Raw genomic sequence first — 19,895 nt, 5'->3', positions numbered from 1 at the left:
CCTATTGCACCGATTGTAGCTCTCCCCACTCATGTGTTTAAATTAGTAAAATATTTTATTCATCCATTAGCGGATTCCATCGAGTAACATGAACTTACACATCTAGTATGATGCAACACTGACGGAATATTTACGTTAAAAACCATCCACCAGATTGTTCGGGTTTGGGTTGCCCCGGGGGCTGAAAAAGTTACAAATACTCCCACCCGGTACCCACACGTTGAGCACACAACACGACGATTTTCTATAATGGTTTCTGATCTCTTCGTAGCGCTTTTTTTTTGTTTTTTTTGTTCGCACAAGGTGGGAATCAACGCGCTGTCTGCCCACCTCCAAGATTCGATTCAATTCCAATAAACAAACAGACAAAGTGCAGTTTTGTGGCGCATGAACGAGAGTGATGTATTCTTATAGATGAGAGGCTTCCAAACAAACCAAAAAAGAGATATTTGAATTCAGCAAAAGTGTGCAACAACAATTCTACCCGGAAATAGTAAATACTACCCATTGTCCCGCGCACAATACAAACAATGTGTCATCACGCTGCCACACACAACGAAGAGGTGTGAAATGTGATTTTTTTCCATTTTAATACGAGTGTGTACTAGAAAGTACTTCATAAAAACGTACACACACAGTTTAGGATTTCTTATCATTTCATAAGATCTTATCTTTGCTTCTCTAGGTGCGGAAAAAGACTAACCGCGACGCTCACGTGCTGATAACTAACTTTCCCTAACGACATCAACCCGTGCGTCAGTTGCGAATCGTCGTGCGAGCCGTGCGATAGCTATTGCAGATCTATTGCAACAAACACAAACCATTCGCCACAACATCCTAAATGTTGAAACACAAATTGCAATTCCATTCTCACATAAGCATGGTTGAATTTCAACAAAACTAAACCTGTTTAGCATTGAACAAACGGAACGCCAAACAAAGAGTGTAAATAAAGATGTGCGTGCCTAATCGCACACAACCATTTTGGCATGATATTGTATTGCATGCGGTGGCCAAGAACAAAAACAAGAACTCGCCATGTTCAAACTTAGAGCAACGGAAAAAACAAGTAGGCTGTGAGGGCCCACCGAGAAGCGAGGGTATTTAGATTGTGACCACTTGCTCTCTCTCTCTCTCACACACACACACACAATCTCTGCTCTTCGGTGGTTTTAGCTTTGGGGTTTGCGGTTTTTAGTTGCTCTTTCGCTTTCGGCGCTCGTTGTTATCCTCCCGCTGGGCAAGAATCACAAGCAGGCGGCGGAAAATGCTAATCACATCGTAGAACAGATCCAGCGAGTGGCCGATGAAATCGTTGCTGCCCAGGCGGTGCTTCTCCATGATCATGTGCGTGTCGAACAGGACGAAGCCGGCCATCACGATCAGCCCGAGGTAGAGGGAAATCTAAAAGGAAAAGGGATAGACATATATTTTGTTAGCTACAGGTGTTTTGGAATTGCAAAGAAAGTTTGAGAGATGGCATTTAAAAGCACGCAAGAGATAAAATGTCCCTAAATCAATGAATTATGTTCTAACGACAACAATAATGCGATTGTTGGATGGATTGTTTACATGAGCTACATTGTTGCATCAGCTGTTGTTACAAGCGATGACGTGGTGCTTCCCTACTGCACACGCTTGCCGGGCCACGGGCACAGCCAATACGAAAGACGCACGCCATAGTAGGCTTAGAAATTAATCATTAATTCAACGGCCACGGATGACGCATTTTCTTTTGTTTAAAAGATGCCTCAATTATTTACCACCCGGGAAACGAAACAGATGCGTCTCCGGTTTATGTTGGAGGTGTAGGCAGATAGAGAGAGAGAGAGAGTGTGTGTGTTAGAAAGAGTGAGAGAGCGAAATGGGTGTGTAGTGGTGAGGGCCAGGTCGTTAAGTGGCGTTTACTTACGTCTTGCACGATGTACGAGCGGAAGAAAAGATTGCCAAGGTTGATCAGGGCCATCGTGCTGAGGGCGCTCATTAGAATGCCGCCGAGGTACAGGTACTTGCCGCGCTTGGCAAAGAAGGCGGACGCGGTCAGGCAGGCGAAGATGGTCGTCGTACCGACCAGCGCCGTCACGACGATCGCCGGATTCATGTAGATGACCTGCTCGAGCAGCAGGCCGAGCGAATGGCCCGTGAACAGCCCGATGCCCATCAGCATGCTGAACCGCTGCACGAAGTTTTTACCATTGTCCGGCGTGAACACCATGCCCAGGATGAGTCCGAGGGACGCGAACGCACTCAGCAGGCCGGCCTCCCAGATGCCGGACAGGTGTATGAGCGAACCGACCGTGGCCGTGCTGCAGGTGGCGGCCAAACAGCCGTACACTTTGGACAGATGTTGGCGCAGCCGAGGATCCCTGAGAGGGGAGAAAGAGAACGAATTAACAGTCAATTAGAATGTTTATGTACACATAACGCACATACACACACGCGCGTGCACGTACACCCTTGATATCACATGAAAAGACCTTGACAAACTGTTATCGAAGAGGAACAAAATTGAATTGGAAGGAGAGAGAGAGGGAAAGAGAAACGACCGGATGTTGGGGTGAAGGTGAAATACAACCGCAGCCACAGAAAGCGAGATTTTTCGAGATCCTCTGAATACTGTCCCTTCCACCCCTGACACTACCACACATCGCCATAATCGGAGGAAAACTTACAATTTTGCACCCATTTGTTGCGATAGTCGCTCAAACGAAAAGTTTGCAAATGACGTGGCCATGACTGGAGGAAAATAACACTGGAAACAACTGGTTTCGATTGCACTAGAATTTCAACACCAAAATTCACTTTTGGCTAAGAGACCGATGCACTCTTTGATGTCTTTGGCAGTCTGTCTGTCTGTCTGTCTATGTGCAGAACTTTTTCTTCGCTAACTTTGCTCACTGCTTTTAAGCACGGGCTCTGTGTTTTGGCTTTTATGGGCGTACGGAAATGTTTTTAACTTGAGCGCTGACGAGCAATTACGTCTTTTCACCTTGCCTTGGATGGGTTGTTTCAATGGTGGCGTGCGGCAGGTTGGACCACAACTGCACCCTACGTTCTAGACTGTGCTGGAAATGTCAGCATGACAGTTGAGCACCAGATAAATGCAATTAGAATGGCAATTTCGTTTTTCAAATAAATTTTTGCTCCAGTTTGTTTGTTAAATCCTTTAACAATTTTTAGACTGAATTTTGCATTGATTAATTTTGAAAATGTTTATTAGCAATAGTTGGCAAAGGTTTTCACTTAACACAAAACGTTGAAAATCCAGTGAAATTTTAGAAAAAATCAAATGTTAAGCGGTTATCACACACGGCTAAATATTGTCACTTTCGTTTGAAGTTTATCCTTCAAACGTTGGCTTTGGCATAACATATCCTATCGTACGTGTGATTTTCTTTAAAGAAAATGGCTTCACAAGTGCCAACTTCACTAAATGACCACTAAACGGGTTCTAAATATCTCAAGATCTCAACCTAAACGGAATATAAAAAGACTTCGTTTGGCAGACGGCAAACGGCTCATGCATTCTAAAAATTACAACAACAAAAACCTGGTGGCGCCATCTCTTGGTGGGATAGCTATACAGCGGAGCTTTCTTCGCTTTGAGAGGTTTAGGATTTCAGTTATGTATCGTTAGAGCTAGAACGGCGATACTATTATTTAAATACTTAACCTAACCTAAACGCCACAGATTAAGCTAAAACGACTGGAAAATCAAATATCCATAGAAAAAAAACGAAAGCTCCCTAGTTTCACTGGTTTGCTCAATAGATGGCGTATTACAACGCATCATTAATATTGCTGTCCTTTTCTTGCAATGTGTTTCGACAAGTTTCATCTAATCATATAGCCTTCTAACTTTCAGAGCAAACATCTATATGAATGGTAGTGTGGTCAAGATACGGTGGGTATCGCGACACCAGCGACCATTACTCTATTCTCACTTGATTCAGTGCTGGTGGTTTCCATTGGAGTTTAATATTTAAACAATCGTATCGCCGTTCTAGTTCTAGCAATGCATAATTTCAATGCGAAACCATACAACAGTTCAGAGGGAATGAGAAAGCTCTCCTCCAAGCGAGAAACCTCCACTGGTTGGGTATTTTACCAACAGATGGCGCCACCAACTTTTAGCTATTTTTAGAATGCATGAATCGTTTGCCGTTTGCTAAACGAAGTCTTTCTATATTCCGTTTAGGTTGAGATCTTGAGTCGTTTAGAACCCGTTTAGTGGTCGTTTAGTGGATTTGTGGCACTTGGGAAGATTTCCAGTTTTTAACAAAACCATCAACGCACCAACGATTAGGCTTGAACTGTCAAGTGACGCCCGCAGTGCCCAACCCGATTTAACGAAAGCAAATGTCAACCGATCGTTGACTGAACGAAACCGATTTTCTCCCACTTTTCCTATGAATTTCAAAACTTTGCCAGTCCACTCGTCCACCGCAGCAGCACCGTTCCGCGAGTTTTTCCGGTCTGGGTCTGTTGAGCTCTGAGCTAAACAGCAAACATATTTTGTAAGCTAATCGTCCGTTGGATCGTTTGATTTTCCTAAAACCGAAGTTAAAGTCGGCATTGATTCAGGCGACGCGCTACCGGATGCGAAGGGGAAAGAAAACCCAACAAACAGATCAGCTGTTGAGCAGCCAGCAAGTTGTGTTTAGTTTGTGTGTGACTAAAACCGTTCTACTCTGGCTGCGTGTGAATCATTGGGTGTAGCGTGTGTGAGAAATAGTGTGATTAAGTGGAAAGCTAGTGCTGCTTAACTGCCCTTATCGATACGCGAAAATTAAAAAAAAAGGTAAATTATTCGAAGAGCCTAACGTTTCCGATTGTGTTTTCCTCCGGGGGTTTGTTTTGGACGAATTTTCAAAAATATATATTTGAACAGTTAAAATAACTATTTAACGCATTTAGAAATATTACTCAAATAAAATGCTTTTTTTTTTCTAGAAATCAGTGCCGCAAACTTTCTGCCCTGGTGAAGAGGGGGAAAGAAACGAAACCTCCCCTGCTCGTTCGGGAGATGACGGATGTTGTTGAGCCCTTTCTGGCGTACGCAAAACCCCATCTGAAGGTTAAGCGATAGATTAACCCATCTATGCGCCCTCCTCTCCCACCCCGAGGGGCGGATGCAGCGAGCGATGGAGAAGATGCGGCGGCGACAATGCCGGGAGGGAAAGACTCAACTTGCACATGCACCGCCGAGCAGCATCGCATGGACTGACTCCTCCCCTCCCCCGGTACACCCTCTTTGTGCACTAATCGTGAGAATGATTCAATCGCTCGCGAATCAAGGCTAATTGTCGTGAGAAGAAAATCAAAACCACCCTGCTCGGGCTGTGTAGCTGCGTGCGCCAGCTGCGAGTGCCGTGATTAGCATTTTGCTTCGTCTATTTCTTGACCCTCCCGGGCCTTTAGCACAAGCGATCCCCCCGCTCTCCTATGGGATGGGGCTGGTGGGCGGCCACTCCACGTGTTCGCGCCGCTTATCCGCGCCTGATTTGTGTAGTCCGTATTGCAATCGAGAGGAGTGAGAACCTCATTACATTACTTAACAAGCGACAAAAAGCGTCGTGTGATAATGGGAATCGATCGTGTTTGATCGTTTGCTGGTAAGCTGCTAAAACATACACGCCTGCTATGGCGAAAAGCAACCGCTGGGAGGGAGCTTGAACATAGTAGCGCCGTTTGCGCCGTGTGAGACTTGTGCTCACTTGTGCAAACATCGGTTGCAGTACTTGGCACGGTGAAATGATACCAGCATCTTGAAAAGAAAAGAACACAATTTCACCGGTAAGATGCTCCCGTTTTGGTGTGTGTATTTTTATCTTACAAAAGTTCTTTTCCGATGAAAAGCTTCTCCACCAGCACTCGAATCAGGCACCGCCAACGGCTTCTACGATGCCTTCTGCCCATAAAGTGTAATTAGTGGTCAGACTACGAAATGCCACAGCTACCACAATCACCACACCGCACCGCACACAACAACAGCAACAACAGCGATATGAAGCTAAATGGCTAATGGCGATGGTGAGAAAGTTGCGACAGAGAAAAAGGGTGTCTCTTTCCAAGAAGGAACAAACGGGCGGGGGGGGGGGGGGGGAAACTCTTCTAAAAGCAAGCACACCCACGCGCTGGGAAACTTACGGCTCTAATGCTCAGATGCCACCGCCGAACGAATGGTGTAATATGTAACAGACTTTCGACTTTTCCAAAAACCGAGAAAGGTTCTCTGCTCTGTGCTTCAAATGATTTTTTTATCGTTTTTATTTTCAGCGATTTTTTTTTCGATTGCAGCTTCAATTTGCACAGAACATTGTGTGGCTCCGGTACAAAGAGAAGTGGCGTGTTTTCCGTAGTAACTTCACTGGTGGCAGAAACGCACCAGTGGCCTACTATGTGGTGCGAAAAGAGTTGAGGAATATAATAAATCAAATTACCGGCGTAGATTGAAGTGAAAAAGGCGCAAAAACCGTTGCACGCTAGTATTCGGCCGCGTGTGTAAGAATGTTTCTGTGAAATTCTGCCGGAAACTGTGTTTCTGTGTCTCGTTTTAGGTTTCGGCACCGAAAACAAGTTTAGTGAAGTGCCGTTAGTGCGATGAAGTGATTTTACAGTATTTAAAAGGTTCCTTTTATGATTCAAAGTTAAAATTACGATCAAAAGAGCTTAAGTTAACAGTGATCTTGATACAGCGCTGTGGGCTGTCCTTGTGTCCTTGTGTGCATTAGATTGTGTGTGTGTGTGTGTGTGTGTGTGTTTTTGACAAGAAAACAATACCCTTGCCCTTTGCCATTAACAAAGCAACCGGCAGCATCCCAGCAAAGCTCTGAAACAAAGCAATGGGCTGCACGTCATCGGCAGAGGAACGGGCGGCCGTCGCACGGTCGAAGCAGATCGAGCGCAACCTCAAGGAGGATGGCATCCAGGCGGCCAAGGACATTAAGCTGCTGCTGCTCGGTAAGTTCTGCATGTTTGCCGCCCGCTGGTGGTATGGTTTTGCACTCTCCCCCACTCCCCTTCTGCTTCTTACGACTAAGCCATATCGTTTAACATCTTGCACGTCCCTACGGTGCTGCTGCTACTGGTGCTGATATCGGTTGCCATATGCCGGAGGACGAAGAAACGTTAGTATCGTTTGTCGGTCGGTGGCCCTCAGGGTCGAGATAAGGATCCGCCCGTTTGCGGGAAAGAGGCCACACGGTGTCTAGTTTGATCGGAAACTGCCCGGACACAGGGGTTCGGCGAGTGTGTGGTTTGCTTGCGCGATGTGTGTCTTGCAATTGAGTCTTTCCAAATCGAGGGACGAGATGAACGCAACCGCAGGCTATATTCAAAAACGTTCTTCATACGTGAAATCGGCTATGAATACCTAATTGGAGCGCATATTTATTGAGGTACTAGAAACCAATTCCACCCAGTTTGCCATTTCGAAACCGTTTTGCCTGTGCTGTAGAGATGGGTAAAGTTGGCAAAAATCCGGAATCGACTCCGATCCGGCTCCAATAATTTCGGAACCGACTCCGAAAGGTAGATCTGTCCTGTATTATCTGGAGTCGTTTGGCATCGTCTGGAATCTCCCGGAATCACCCGGATTCGTCCGGAGTTGGCGTCATCCGGAATCGTTCGGAACCGGATACATCCGGAGTTGTCCGGATTCGTTCGAAGTCGTTCGAAGTTCGAGTTCATCCGTAGTCGTTCGGAGTCATCCCGAGTCGTTCGGAGTCGTTCAGAGTCGTTCGGAGTCGGAGTCGTCTGGTATCGGTTGGGATCGGAGTCAGCCCTGGAAACAAAGGCCTGTATACGAAGTGTGCGCGCAAAGTGAAAAACTAAAAAACACAGCGAAATGAAATGCATGAAGCACATTGTATCGGACGGTTCCAGTTGATTCCGACCGACTCCAATTCTGGACGACTCCGAATGATTCCGATTCCGGTCGACTCCGATTTCAAACGACTCCGGACGATTCCGATCGACTCCGAACAACTTGGGAGTGATGGGAAGTGTGATGGGAAAAATGAAGCTTTTGTCGAAATCGATTCCAGCTAGCTCCGCATTTTTCTGGAATCGATTCCGAATCAGTTCCGGAATCAGTTTACGGAATCGATTCTGGAATCGGATTCGGAATTGGTTTTGAAATCGACTCCAGAATCGGAATCCAATAACCACAAAAAATAAAACATTACTAAAGATCATTAAAAGATCCTTTCTCATGGAAATTCCCGGACTGATTCCGCTTCTAAAACTTTTTTTTTCAATTCAAGAACTAATTCACATTCCGGAGCTAATTCTGGAGTCAATTATGATTCCGTTATTGGAGCAAATTGCGATTCCAAGGTCGATTCCGATTCCGGAGCCGATTCTGACCAAGGAATCAATTCCAGGGTCAACTGTACAATCGGCTCCGGAATTGATTCCGAACAAGGAATCGGAATCGGGTAGGTCCGATTCCGAGCTCCCTCCACTACTTCGGACGACTTCAGACGACTCTGGGCGGAACTAGTGGTTCGGATTTTGCCGTAGTCGAAATCCAACTAAACAATAGCCGGAGTGGGATCGAAGTCGTGGTTGTGCTTTAAAGAACACATCACCATTGTGATGCGCGCGTATGCTCTCTTATCGCTTGAATTTGGGGTTTATCGTAACGATTACGATTGCATTTATTAGTATCATGCCCACAAATGCCCACCGTTTGGAAGGGATTTTTCTGTATAAAAAGGGAGCAACGAGCTTATCAGAGGTATGCCATGCCAGCACGGTTGGGTTGTGACAAACAACGACGCATTTGCATGTCGTCTTTGCGTTTCGCGTTCGCGTTGTTTTGGAACATCCTACGTGAAATTATGATATCAGGTTATTGATCCGTTATTCGTCCGCTTGATACGATGAATTTTGCTTTATTTATTCGGTATGCAACGCACACTGAGTCATTGTGCCCCGATTAAATCGATCATCGTTTTTATTTGCCACAGTTTTGTCACACATCTGCTACTTGAAGCGCTACTTGAAAGCAGCATTTTGTCAGCTTATTATAAACAAACTGTGGCTTTAAAATAGTTTCTTTCATCTTTCGTTTCAAGTTCGTCCCGTTGTTGACTGGGCACGACAAGTAAACTGCATTATGTACCCCCTTTTCGTGATTCCCTTTGATCATTTACCCCAACTGCCAGCTGCAGAGATGGTGGTTGTTTCGCTTGCTTGCGCTATTTATTGTAGTTTGAGTTGTTTGTTTAATTTTTCGAGCAAATCGATCGCGCACTCGCGCTCCCTGAACATGCCAGTACCTCTGCCAAACAAATCAGCCTGTTGTGCCTCAACACATGTTGATCTTGCGATGGTTGCTAACAGTATACGGACACACCGATTCAAATCCCCTCCCTGCTTTACTCGTGTTGTTTCACCCACTCCGTTAGCGAGACGCTTCCGAATGCAATCGCTTAGACATGTTGCACATTGCACCGTTGATTGCCACATGGTTGGTTGGTTGGTTGCGGGCATCCTGTCAAGTGTGTGTGTGTCTGTGTGCATGCATGTATTTGTATTCTTTTGTTTTGCATGTCGCTCATGCTCTGGAGTCGCTTTGTGTGGAATGACCAGGCCTCCTGGTTTAGCCACGGTTCGCCAATGGTAGCTGAACGCTGTCAGCGGTGGTGTAGTTGACAGATATCAATTTCCTCACGCCTTTGTCCGCCACGATTGTTGCAATCCGACCGGGCGAATGGCTGGGACGTTTTGGCCTTTTCTGATTCTGATTTTTTTCGCTACTTTTTTAATATTTCTTTTCAATCTATTCCAAGTTTAGGGGTTTTAGAAGGGGATAGTGGAAAGAGTGTGATAGCAAGAAAAGCGATTGGATGTGTTGTCTGTGCTGTGTCTTGGTATGGTAATCTGCTAAAAGAGCATAAGCGCTTAGGGAAATCCAGCCCCATCCGCTTCACACACACACACACCGTCTGGCGGATGACATCGTCTCGTCGTCCCAAGCATTCTGACCGCATTGAAGGGTTTTAATCGTTCAAAACACGTTCGCTCTGCCGTTGGTTTTTCAATGCCGTGCCCATCGCAATCCTCCCGCAATGAGTTAGTGTTTGGACGCGTTCCAATCGTTTTGCTGATGCGTTTTTCATCATTTCCCCGTCCTGAAAGAGGAGTTCGATGTGTTGCAATGTGCAACAGCTTGTTGCATCCAGCCCGGGGGGAGGTTGTTGTTTTGTCCGCAATCAAATTATCATCAGCTTGTAAGGGGAGAGAGTGCAAGAAGAATATGAGTTTCTCCGGATCCGGATAAAAAAGGCATTTGAAACAATAGTTGACCAACTGTCTCTGAGGGTTTTTCTTTTTTTTTGTAAGATGACTTTCCGACCACGACTCAACATTTTGGGTTGGCTCCAATTTCAGGTTATGTCGGGCGTGCCAAAAAAAAGAAGGGAGAATTAAATCATTCCAATTTCACAAATTATGCAGAGACAAGTAGAATAATGGGCAGCTAAGGTTAGGGAGGTGTACCGCTTATCTGATTGGGTAGAGTTCTCATGCTCGGACAGTTCTGCAAGTGGCACTAAAGCATGTTTTCACAAAGTTATTTCGCCAGTGATTTCTAGCATGATGCATACATTTCTTCGGTCGGAGTCGGATTTTTACGAGCAGTTGCTTCGGGGTTAGGCATTTTAGTATCCACCTTGGACGAGGGCACCTTGTTGCATCATTTACTTGTTGATGTTCTTGGGTGCCTATCATACTGAAGGTAGTGTTATAAACCCGTAAAAAGAATCGTAAAACAAGAGAATAGTTTTACATAAATAATATCAAGCGACAAATGTGTATAAAATGAACAAACTATGGCCCTTGTTTGTTCAAACAGTACTTCAACTCTCTAATTGAACATCTATTTTTTTAGGCAAAATCAGGCAAACGGTTGACTCATCCACTCCAGCGCGCATCTCTCGCAACTCCCACTGTCACGCATATGGGCCGTGAACATATATCTAGTTTATCTTTAAATCGATATCGCTTCCCCGTCAAGTGGCCGGAAAGGGCTTGCTTGGACAACGCTGACGTTTAGCAGGCGAAAACCAGCAGCATGATAACCAGCAAAACGGGCGTTTTATGGCTAAAGCGTTTGCCGCAAATTGTTCCAGAAGCCGCTAGTTTGACGCGCTAATAATCGGTGAAGTGGGTTGATAGAGTCTTTTTGTTGATTTTCTTAACACATATGGTATTAGTTTTAGGATTCATTTTGAAATTACGCTACTATTGTGGCTTGTTGTTCGGCATTATACCTCTTTGATCAAAGACGCGCGAAATAAATCATCAGAAAAGTGTTGATTTTCCCCCGAAATCAAACCTAAGGGCGGTCGCTGCTGGTTGCCTGCTTTTTCCACATCCACCCCATACATCATTCCAGCTTTCTCCCAGCTCCATTGTACGAAAGCTCCCACAGTATATTGAAGGTGGACGGCCCGGGGTTTATTCCCCTATTTTTCTCGAAGGGAAAATGGATGGACCCGCCGCTTGATTTGATTCACAAATTTGGAAACCACCGGGCTCTGTCGCCGGGGCTGCATTATATGAAGTCGCCGCATTGCCGGCAAGTTTGTGTTCTTGCACGCTGTGTGCCGGCTGTCTGCGCCATTCAGGTGAAAACAATCCAATATTTTTGGGGGAGGCGGCCCCTCTGTGGAATAGATTCTTGCGGTGGTGTGATGGTGTGATAAGCCATGGTGTTCCAGAAGGATGGGGCCGGAGACACGGTGTGGAAGAGCTTGATTGAAGTTTGTATTTATTTTGTGTGCCCGTGGGTTTTGTACGATCAGACCCAAACTACCTTCCCAAAAAGGCATGGAATTGGGCATTTGAGCTGGAAGTTTGTTTGACTTTGTTTCCGCTGTTTTACGGATGTTTCTGTCGGTTTGCTGTGGGTTATTATGGGCTATATGTAGGTCTGTTTACATTTGTCCGCGGGATTGCCTCTACCAGATGGCTGCGGGGACAGTCGCGGAGATACGGATTTGAAGATGTCGTCGCCCTCTTGCCACCGCCACGGTACTTACTTCAGCCATCATACCTGTGGCAATCAAAGCGACCAAACAGAGAGAGGAGAGTGCACAAACTCCACTTACAAGGGCGAGAGACAGAAGGGCCAATTGGGCTTATCTCGTTTGGCCCCTCTCGAACCGGTCGGTAGTCCCTCTGGTATGTATGCGGCTGGGAAGCGAAAGAGGAGATAAAAACCGCGTCATCTGGTGTACCACCACCAACGTCGCTGCACGCGCACTTTCGTTTAACCTTCGCGCACAACAAACACACTGATTGTTCTAATATTGATCTAATTACCTACTGCACGGACGACCCGGCTGTATCGCGCTCTTTTATGTATCGTGTTTGTTGCTGTTGGTGTCACTGGCTGTACTTGCAGCGAATGTGGGGATGTGAGAGGCTCTGGTGTGGCGCTGGGTTCTCTATCTCAGCTTGCAGCATTTCACTTTTACAACCGCAATAAACGGGTAATTGGTCACACCGGTAGCGGTGGACAAGAGCATCTTGGTGTGATGGGCGTTGGGAAATTGTAGCGAATAACATCGGAACTTTTCTCCACTTGGGTATCTGCTTGTCGTTAATGCGTAAAGTGCGGCATAGATCTTTAGCTACACATATGATCTTAATTAAACGTTCTTAATATTGAACAAAGGAAGCATAGTATTGCTGTCAAGATTGACATTCTAGTGTGGAGATGGATGTTTGCTATTTTGAACTCATGCAAAACGAGAATTACGTAAAAGAATTAAAAAATCATTCTATATACTGATTTGTAGCAAATTGTGCACGAGATTTTATCATTGATGTCATGGAAATGCAGCTTGCATATCTTACATAGTTCCAAGCCTGTCGAAAGCATGCAATCCGCATAGCTACTGTGTGCTTTTAAACTCGTGCGAAGGTTTAAAAGCCATTTTTGGTTTTTTATTTGTGTTTTATTGTGTTGCATTATTTAAAACAATTGTACTTACAGTGAAACCTGCATAACAGATATTTCTATAAAAGAGAAAACTCTAGAAAAGGTAAGGTAGAATACAAACGAGGTCACAAGCACTCCTGTTACAGAAGGACATGAATTCAAGAGAATTAAAATACCTTCAAAAGTGAAACTTTTCTGTCCATTTGTAGAAAAAAAAAAACTAAGATAAATTTCTTTCCATGAGCATTCCTTCAAAGGTAAATATTAAAGCTTACTTGCAAAAATAAATCTACGACCTTGCCAGCTGCCTTTCGTTAGTTATTCGGAATTTTCGCCAGCGCGGACGAAGACATGCGTGCAGACCTGTTTTTAAGACCTAACACGATTTTTATCAATTTCTTCTCAGTTTTCGCGACAAATTTGTTGGAGCTTCAGTGCTTTAGTATCATATTGGTCTAGAAAATTATGATCGGACGCAGCTGGAGGGTTTTGGACCGGTTCGCGTACTAGGGAGTCGAAATTCAGCTGAAATTCGCTTGAAATGGTCGAATTGAGTTTTGGCGTCAATGCTTTCCGCTTCCATGCCAGTGGATGCGATTTCTGTTTTCTGATATGTTTATTCATGTTTCTCAGGTACTATTTCACTATTTGGCCGGTTGTATCGACTTCCTGGCCAAGCTAACGCAGCAATGTAACAACATGTACCTGGATCTTAATTTTCAGCTTCAGCTTCAGAGGTTCCTCAAGTCGCTCAAGGTCGATGGCCATTCCGAACCAGGCGTTCTTTTGATGCTCTGATTGTTGTCTAATAGTGCTAAGATGTTGTAGATGCCAGATCAGGCTTAAACGACGTCTACAAACTGACCCACGGAGCCCGTTTTAGACGCTACGGGGTGTCGTTCTTTGATCATGCACGCTCCTGAACAAAGTTGCTTCACTTTTTTGGCCATTACAGTTAGAGTTTGACTAATAGAGGTGTAAAATTTTGTCTACTGACTCATGGTATACTATTATTCAAAGTGCGGGTCAAAGATTCAACCCCTTTCAAAGATAAACCCATGGAAAATCGACAAATTTTGTCAAACGTTAAACCTATAAGCCCTTAAACCCATACCCGTTCAATGACTTAGCTTCCAGAAATTTAAGACAGAAAATGGATAACTAGGAGAGAAATTTCGATAAGCGAAAATTATAATCTAGTTTCTTTACATTATCCGATATCCAGGTTTCTCTATGTTACGTTAGCAAAGCTAAATATTCGTTCCGCATCATCGGTCGGGAAAAGACACAGCAGAACACTTTTTTACGTGTTCCATCACCCCTTTTTGGCTCATGAATGACCCAACCCCAAACCATTGACACACACACACACACATATAAACCTCTGGATGTGATGCTCTGCATTGCTGCTTATACATTATGTTGTTGAAATTCCACCCCGCAACACCCCTTTTCACGAGCCGCCCTGTCTGTGTGGCTGCAGGTCGGGTGCGATGATGCTGCAATTGTGTTGATAGTGAATTATAAGGGAGGGTGTCGGTCGGGGCATCGGAATTCCGTTCACCGGAGACTGGAGATAACGGACGGAAGGAACCCGGTGGTCACCACCACTTCCACCACCACCAGCACAGCACCCTGGTCGACAGAACTCGGCATTGTTGTAAGTGGTGTAATATGAGCGCACACCAACCGTGGCCCATAAGGTGTGCGCTATATGCAACTGCAGAAAGGTAAGCAGCAACCACCGTGTGGATTGCGTGTTGGTTGCCCGAACCGAGGTATGAAAGGTAAATGTGAGAAACGAGAAGATAATTTTTGCTGTTTTTTTCTGGAAACTTCTCCGCTTTTTGAGATCATTTGAACGCATTAGGTTTGTGCTTTAAAGAGAATCTCTTTGCCGATTGTATCATCAATTGTAAGTTCCTATTGGAGGTGTTGTGCTTGAGGTGTAGATAAAATCCGCCCCGCACTGTGCCTATTAAGAGCTGCTCTCGCAGAGGCTGCGAGCAATGGGGTGAAACGCGGGCGGCCACCCAGCTTTACTGTGGATAGGCGGTTTTTGCTGCTGCGGTTCGTGCGATTCGTCCCCAAACTCTGCTTCCCCCCTTTCATGCGCCTTCCCACTTCTTGCCCTTTTGCTCCGGATATGGCTTCTCCAAATGTGTCCTACCGTTTGTACTTCCGCTTGCGAGCTCCAACCGTGTGTTTGTATGTGTGTGTGTGTGCTTTAGCCCTTCTCATTTCACGCTCGCATCTCGCGCAATACGATATCCGGCCCCACGGGCAAGCGGTGGAGCGATTGTTGGGTGAAGGGTGTTGTGCGTTTTTTACCCTCCTCTACTTATTGTGTGTTTGCGTGTGCTAACGTGCCTGCCTATTTTGCCAAAGAAGAAGAAGAAAAATATCGCGCGTAGGTATCAGCACCTTACCCTTCCACCTCTGACCCCTCTGCACTCTCTTTGTGCTCCCGTACCGTGTACAAATACACTAAAAACCCCCTCACGAACACACGTTCAACCTTATTAGGATTTTTACTGTCTCTGTGTGTGTATCTGTGAGCATAAGAAGGGCTACGAGGAAAACGGGGGAAATGGCGGAGGAAGAGGTGGTCCGTGTTTCCGTTCCGACTTCCAGCGTTCATGCTCGCTCTCTCGCGGTCGCTCGGAAAGAAAAAAGGCGGTGTGTGACACTGCAATTTCGGTGCGTAGTGGGCATGCGCGCACCGTCTGCATGCAAAACCCGCTGGGAGTTTCGGTGAAAATTGAGCGGAAAACTCACTTTTCCGGATGACGGTTTTAACGGGTGGTGTGCTTGGCTTTTCTTTTGTTTTTCACACGAGCGTGAGAAAGAGAGTGAGAGAGGGAGCGTAGTCTAAGCGTGAATGGTGAGAGCCGTGTGAGAAGCCGTGTATTGAGCATGGAAAGAGTTTGCCTCAATTAATTTCAAAGGGACAACGTATAATGAAATTTAATCTAATTTTATTGAGCGCAGTGTGCAATAGATTGTAAAGAAATACGTTTTTGTAAAACCAAAAATTAGAAAAGACAATTGTAACAAATAACTAGTTTCGTTTTATCAATATAATTCAGCTACTTCTATCGTGAATAACAACTAACGTTCAAAAAAAGAAAAGGCCCACTGTCCTCTCTCATTGGCAAAACCCCTAGAGAGGTAGCTCGAGAGAAGAATCCGAGGGCGAGACTTTTCCAGAGAAGCGGACTCGCTTTCGAGGTCTGCACGAGAGGACATTTGTTGAATAAAATCCCCCCCGTATCCGTTTTGCGTCTATATTCGCGTACGGGCGTGTGTATGCGTGGTTCCAATAGGACAAGGCAATTTTCCAATAGTGAAAGTAACGCAAGAGCTTGCTAATAGTAGCTTTGTAGCTTTGCTTACCGGAGTAAGTTTATTCATTGTGATCTAATTGGAAAAGTGTTTTATGCAAAAGTAGTGAAGTGAATTGTCCCGTCCGTGTGACAACATTTTGGGTGTTCGAAAAACCGTTCGCAAAACGTATCGCAAAAAAAAAACGTAAAATAGAAAAACAGAACCTCCCATTTGGGAGAATGGAAAAATCCTCCCGCGCTCCTCCCCCCTTGCACTGAGTCGCTCTGAGATGAGATGAGCTGGTGAGCAAAAGAGCTAGTGAGACGGTAGTGTGTGAGCAAGAGCGGTGAACTGCTCAATTTGTGGAGTGCGCTCTAACTCTCACTGTCTCACTGTCTCTCTCGCGCGCGCGCTCGCTATCGTCGCCTGCTCCGGGCGAATCGTTCGGGCTTGTGCCGTGCCCCAAAACTGCCCCAGTGTGGTTGATGAGCGCAGCAACGAACGGTATCAGTGTTCTCAACCAGCGCACTAGCTCCTCCACAGCTTTTTTTCTGGGTGGTGGTTCGACGGTGAGCCTTTTCATTCCCAGTTTTCCAGCGCAAGGGCGGCTCCAGAGGGGTGTCTGACGGGACTGATTTTTCTCGTGCGTGCGTGCATTCTCGTGACCGTATGTGTGTGTGTGTGTGTGTGTAGTTGTGTGAAGAAAATTGGTGCATAATTCCGACACTTTTGTGATAAGCAAGTGACCCAAGAGAGCACAAAAAGGGAGCGTGGTGGAAGGGGGTGGGGGAAGGATAAGAGGGGCGTATCGTGGTGCCAGTGGAAATTGTGATTGCTTGCTAAGGAAATGTGAAAATTTCATTGCTGGGGAACCGTATCGTACCCTGAAACTGCTGTGGCAACTCCCACCGGAAAGGAAAAACCAACGCCTGCTTTCTAACAGTTTTCTACCAAGATCCCCAACGTTTGCAGAAGGGGGTTGGCAGGCAGTGGGGAGTGGTTGGTTAGCGCTTTTCCCCGCGCTTGTACGTGCATGTGTGTGTGTGTTTTTTGGAGGAAAATTTTGCACAGATCAATTTCAATTCCCCAATGCCCGTGACCGTTTGTGGGGTAGTGTGTGTGTGTGTGCGTGCAGTGCGTGTGATTCATGATTTTCCAGAACACCATCGTCCCTCGCAGATCTCTGTCTCTCGGTCTCTCTCTCGCGCTTTGTACAATGTTGCACTGTTGCTTGTGAAAACAAATCTGGAAAAAGGCAACACCTTGCTCACCAGAGGCACACGCCCGTGTACGTATGTGTGTGTGTGCGCACATTAGGTTAACATTGTGGATGGAAAAACTCTCCACCAGAGCAGCGCCGTATCGTGCGTGCGTGAAAACGCTCGGCTGCCCGTGACACTGTGCACATGTGGTTGTGTTAGTGAGTGAGTGTGCGTGTGTGTGTGTTTGGGGAGATTTTTTCTTGTTAGGTTCACTTCATCTTTCCATACACAGAGGCATGATGACGATATATGATGACCGATATTTTTGAGTGACAAATTTTCCGCACACCAAAAAGAAGGAAAAATGTATTCGTGGAAAATAGAATCCACCTCGAGATATGTGTGCATGTATGTGTGTTGTCCATCAACGGCTCTACGCTACGCTACCGTTGCCCCTAACCGATGTGGCAGCCAGGCAAGAAAGATGATGTGTTAATGATGCCGAAAGACGTACGGATTTATTTGGGTGCTAGTTGTCGTCTACAGTGCAGTGGGGAAAAACGAAGCAAACCGAGGGAAATTCAAAGGAAAAATGAAGATGAAAAATTACTGTGTGCAATAATGGGCAATATGAATGAGCGCTCGTGTGTGCGTTCCTTTACTCTACGGTAGAGGTGATGGCTGATGATGCGAGGCTACGTGTCTCCTCTGTTACCTTAGCTCTAATCGGTGCGCATCATTGATTTATGCTTCTACAATTCGGGGCTTTCGATTGAAGTGATTCAACATTTCGCTTCACTAATTTGTGAAGAACGCAGCAAAAGCAAGCATTTAAGATAAATCTCTTATCTCCACGCGATACGTGTACGTACGAGTTGTGTTTTCACGCCTATCGTTGTGTGCAACGAAATTCGCAGTTAACGCTCGTGCTTACGGTGGTGTGTGTGTGCTCTTACACCATCCCAACGCGCACAGACAGTAGCAGGAGGGACGGAAAGGCAAATCTTTCAACCCTCCTGCGAATCCTGCATTTGTATGTGTGTGCCTGTCAGCCCGCTCGTGTGCGTGAGTAAATGTGCGCGCAATCGCGTCGTCCTGCCTCCGAACGAAGGGGGCCAGGGAGCCTTTGCACTTTGCCCATCATCTCTAGTAGACCGTGCGCTCTTGCTTGTATGTGTGCGCCTACCTAGAGAGCAAGAGAGAGAGCGCGTGTGTGAAGCTGGTTTAGTAAGATGATGGAAGGTTTGGGAATGTCCCTAACGTTGCGAAAAATGACCAACAGAAACAACAAAACTTTCAGTGAATCCAAAACCAATGAAGAAGTACAAACCAAACTCATCTTCTAACATAAGCGCACAAATACAACCCCAAAACGGGGATTTCCGTTTTGCACACGGAATAAGAGAAAGAAGTATCGATTTTTCCGCTCTTCTCAGAGCGCACACACACACACTGAGACAACCGCAAGGTGCAAAGAGGAGCAAACGTTCGTTATTTCATTCGCTCTTGAAGCTTCCGTTACTCCCGCAGCCATTCGCATCCGGATCCGGTGGGCGCCCCCATCGGTGAAGCTGGTGATGCTGCTACTTCTGCTGTGGTCCAGCAGCAATATTCTCCCTGCCACACTCATACACACATCACAGTTGTCTGTTTTCTATCCTCCCTGGAGCAACAGTATCCACGGACACACACACACGGAGCCTACGCGATGGTGTGTACACCGTTCAGGGCTGGTGATGCTGGAAGGATATTTTTGAAGGACAAAAGCTCTGATAAGAGCTGCCAGTTTGCTGGCGCTTGCCATTGTAGCAGTTCCGGTTCATTTCTTTTATTAAAGGTCACCCTTTTTTGCAGCTCATTTCATCCTTGTGCTGCTGCTTTTGTTTCGTGACAATTTTATCTGGACACTCTGGACATCCAGGATAAATCATAACTTACCGCGTAGCAAAGCATTAATTGGTGTCATGACTTGTTATTTTTCGACTGCTGCAGCATTTGCACACGCTGTGGAAACAACGCGTTTGTGCACCATTGAGTGAAAATGTACTGACGGGGATGATGGTCACACGGGAGCTTGTTATGAGAAGTAATACAAATGCTCTGCAATTGTGCATAAAACTCCCAACAAGTAGATGTACCAGTTAGTGTCTGCTGTCTGTCAAAGAACAACAAACTGTCATGGTCAATTTATGGCAGCTATAGTGGCAGGCACAGCATGACAGTAAAATCGTAACATGCAAAAGGAAGATGTCCAAGAAATTAGCATTGGATTCGAAATCAGACACATTTTTGCTTGCAAAACAACGTGTATTTAGTTATGTCTTTTCATGAGATACAATGATTTGGAAGAAAAAGTACTTTTTTTGCTGTATATATATAGCTTCTTTGCATGCTTTCTGCAGCGTGGC

General features: G+C 45.6%; 2 protein-coding genes across 3 annotated transcripts in view; one reads left to right on the top strand and one right to left on the bottom strand.

The window, feature by feature from the left end:
• Positions 1-32: 32 nt before the first annotated feature.
• On the bottom strand, positions 33-3,038 carry LOC1276444 (bax inhibitor 1). The gene is made up of 3 exons (XM_315790.5): positions 2,673-3,038; positions 1,913-2,366; positions 33-1,404 (listed from the first exon to the last, which is right to left on the bottom strand). The coding sequence occupies exons 1-3, from the start codon at positions 2,732-2,734 to the stop codon at positions 1,195-1,197; spliced, it is 726 nt and encodes a 241-aa protein (XP_315790.3). The 5' UTR covers positions 2,735-3,038; the 3' UTR covers positions 33-1,194.
• A 1,393-nt stretch (positions 3,039-4,431) lies between these two features.
• The window catches only part of LOC1276442 (G protein alpha o subunit), a 68,515-nt gene continuing 53,051 nt past the window's right edge, over positions 4,432-19,895 (top strand). The window contains exons 1-2 of one of the 2 annotated variants that reach the window (XM_061640705.1): positions 4,432-4,801; positions 6,280-6,963. In XM_061640705.1, coding sequence (XP_061496689.1) covers positions 6,846-6,963 — 118 coding nt within the window. In that variant the 5' untranslated portion in view covers positions 4,432-4,801; positions 6,280-6,845. Of the gene's footprint in view, positions 4,802-6,279; positions 6,964-16,725; positions 16,855-19,895 lie in introns of those variants that run through there. The other variant, XM_061640704.1, reaches the window with a different exon arrangement.

Source organism: Anopheles gambiae, chromosome 2 (assembly GCF_943734735.2).
Source record: "Anopheles gambiae chromosome 2, idAnoGambNW_F1_1, whole genome shotgun sequence".
Taxonomy (NCBI): domain Eukaryota; kingdom Metazoa; phylum Arthropoda; class Insecta; order Diptera; family Culicidae; genus Anopheles; species Anopheles gambiae.
The sequence above is the reverse complement of the archived record's forward strand: the minus strand, read 5'-3'. Positions and strand labels throughout refer to the sequence as shown.

Coding starts and splice junctions, on each gene's coding strand:
- LOC1276444 (XM_315790.5), bottom strand. CDS start 2,734: ATGGCCACGTCATTTGCAAACTTTTCGTTTGAGCGACTATCGCAACAA. Junction 2,367..2,672: donor CAACAAATGGGTGCAAAATT/GTAAGTTTTCCT, acceptor CTCCCCTCTCAG/GGATCCTCGGCTGCGCCAAC. Junction 1,405..1,912: donor GCTCGTACATCGTGCAAGAC/GTAAGTAAACGC, acceptor TTTTCCTTTTAG/ATTTCCCTCTACCTCGGGCT.